General features: G+C 36.1%; 1 protein-coding gene across 1 annotated transcript; it reads left to right on the top strand.

Moving 5' to 3' along the window:
• Positions 1-207: 207 nt before the first annotated feature.
• On the top strand, positions 208-2,282 carry LOC127704931 (uncharacterized). Its single transcript, XM_052209171.1, has 2 exons — positions 208-1,979; positions 2,149-2,282. Exon 1 carries the CDS (start codon positions 266-268, stop codon positions 1,748-1,750), a length of 1,485 nt encoding a protein of 494 aa, XP_052065131.1. The 5' UTR covers positions 208-265; the 3' UTR covers positions 1,751-1,979; positions 2,149-2,282.
• Positions 2,283-2,742: the final 460 nt, after the last annotated feature.

The following is a 2,742-nucleotide window of genomic DNA, read 5'->3' as shown; positions in this document are numbered from 1 at the left end:
GAATTGGTTTACCGGACCGAAATTTTTATGGACACTTCAATCATTCGACGCAGATGCGAATAAACCCGATTTGACACTTAATGACCCCGAAATACGGATGGTGAAAGCATTTTCTACTAAGATGGATGTTATTGAATTTGCGTCTCTGATTGAACGCTTGGAATATTTTTCTAATTGGAATCACGCAAAGCGAGCCGTTAGCACACTTCGATCACAGAATAAGAGTAAAAACAATTCACCCGAGAGTAAATTGTGCGTAAACGACATGCAACGTGCAGAGATTGAAATTATCAAACAATTGCAAGCATCGTCATTTAACGAAGAAATAGTTGTTTTACAATCGATTGGTGTAGGTAAAACCTATGAAGATAGACATTCAACCCGAATTCGAAATGTTAAATTGAAACAAACGTCATCATTATACAAGTTAGACCCGTTTCTAGATTCGGATGGAATTATTAGAGTTGGTGGTCGTATTCGACGAGCCGAGTATAACTTAGCAGTTAAACATCCAGTGATCATTCCAAGACATTCACACGTAACAGAACTAATCATACGACATTTCCACGAGAAAGCCGAACACCAAGGAAGAGGCATGACAATAAATGAAATACGTGCGAACGGATTTTGGATAATTGGTTGTAGTACTGCCGTTTCTAAATATCTATCAACATGCGTTACTTGTAGAAAACATAGAAGTAATACTCAAGAACAGAAAATGGCTGACTTACCGATTGACAGACTTCATCCGGTACCGCCTTTCACTTATAGCGGAGTTGATTTGTTTGGACCGTGGTACATTAAAGAAGGACGTAAAGAACTTAAACGCTATGGTGTCTTGTTTACGTGTCTATCATGCCGAGGAGTACATATAGAGACAGCAAATTCTCTTGATACCAGTTCATTCATAAACGCGTTGCGTAGATTTATAGCCATACGTGGCCCTGTAAGACATCTAAGATCAGATAGAGGAAGCAATTTTGTAGGTGCGGAACGAGAATTGCGGGAAGCTTATTCAGAAATGGACGATAAAAGTATAAGACAATTTCTTTCGAATGAAGGGTGTGATTTTGTAGAGTTCAAAATGAATGTCCCATCTGCTAGTCATATGGGTGGAGTTTGGGAACGCCAAATCCGGTCAGTTAGAAATGTTCTTGCGTCACTAATGCATCAATCTGGTACACAATTGGACGATGAATCTTTGAGAACTTTTATGTGCGAAGCCGCAGCAATTGTGAACAGCCGTCCTTTAACTCTTGATAATTTGAATGATCCCTTATCAGAGGAACCCCTAACGCCGAATCATATACTTACGATGAAGTCGAAGATTATTCTTCCTCCGCCTGGACAATTTCAAAGAAGTGATATTTACTCTGGAAAACGCTGGAGGCGAGTTCAGTTCTTAGCAAACGAGTTTTGGAATAGATGGAGAAAGGAGTATTTGTCTAATCTACAATCTAGAAAGAAGTGGACTGCTCCGAGACGAAATTTGAAAGTCGGCGATATAGTAATAATCAAAGATGAACAAGCCGCGCGAAATCAGTGGCATCTTGGGAAGATCAACACAGCACACGTAGATGAGGATGGGCTTGTTAGAAAAGTGCGGGTTACGATAGGTGCTCAAATTGACAATAATGGAAGGAGGAAGTCACCTCTTCAGGAATTAGATAGGCCGATTCAGAAATTAGTGTTAATATTAGAAGTAGGGGAAACCGAGGAAGTCCCCATCGAGGAGCTTGATGACATTTAGGATGCGATGTCCATAATGGTAGTATAGTGGATATAAGACTTTTTGATATTTTGAAAAATTAAACATTAATTTTGGGGAGCCATGTTACCGTCGTACATTGATTAAGAGTAAGATACATATTACGATTAGAAGCTAAGTAGTAAATCGGCGTTTCTTTCCCCGATACATCAGATTCCTGTAATCGAATCACGATGCTACACAAATTTTGACATGTTAATGGCCCAAAGAGGTAATTTGAACGTTATTAATGTAATAAATGTCTTTTAATATGCATAATTGATATATTCGCATAGTCATAATGATATTTGTAAGGTTATACTGCGATTTGTTTATATATCTGGTGTGCAACAGGGTTTTGCATTGAAAATTATATATGGTTCTTTTTTGTTTACTTTCAGTTCTTACGTAAACCTGCGTAACAACGTATACTAGTCCATGAACTTTGTATAATGTTAGACAACTGGGTGAATGTATGCGATGCACTGTATGTTTATTTGACAATTGCGACATGAATAAAGTATCAGAACTTTCAGTGTATTATTTTGCGACGCCCACAGCTACAAGAAATGAGATTTAACAAAGTTATTTAGACTGAAGAACTTGTCACTTTTTATGCTGATCATATGGGGAAAAAAGAGTGATATTATAAATTCTAACACCGCATCAATTGTGAAACAATAGTTCTTTCCTACAGACATTTTATTTTTCAAGATGCGAGGCTTGCCGATCAATTTAAAATCTAGTCAAGTTAAATTTCACTCATTTTTAATCTAGTCTAATCATATTATCAAAATATCACGAAAATTTTCATAATTTTTATTTTTTATTTCTTAATTTAAAATTTTTAGTAAACATGTATATCATTTTAGTGTCTATAAACTATGTCTAGTGCTGTATCTATGTCTTTGTAATATTTTGTATCTGTCAAATTCATGCCTTTTTATCTTGAATAAATATATATATATATAATTTACATATTTAAGATTTCACTG

The sequence above is a fragment of the Mytilus californianus genome, unplaced genomic scaffold, assembly GCF_021869535.1.
Source record: "Mytilus californianus isolate M0D057914Y unplaced genomic scaffold, xbMytCali1.0.p SCAF_6, whole genome shotgun sequence".
NCBI classification, from domain to species: domain Eukaryota; kingdom Metazoa; phylum Mollusca; class Bivalvia; order Mytilida; family Mytilidae; genus Mytilus; species Mytilus californianus.
Note: the sequence above shows the minus strand (reverse complement) of the source record. Positions and strands in the feature narration are given on the sequence as shown.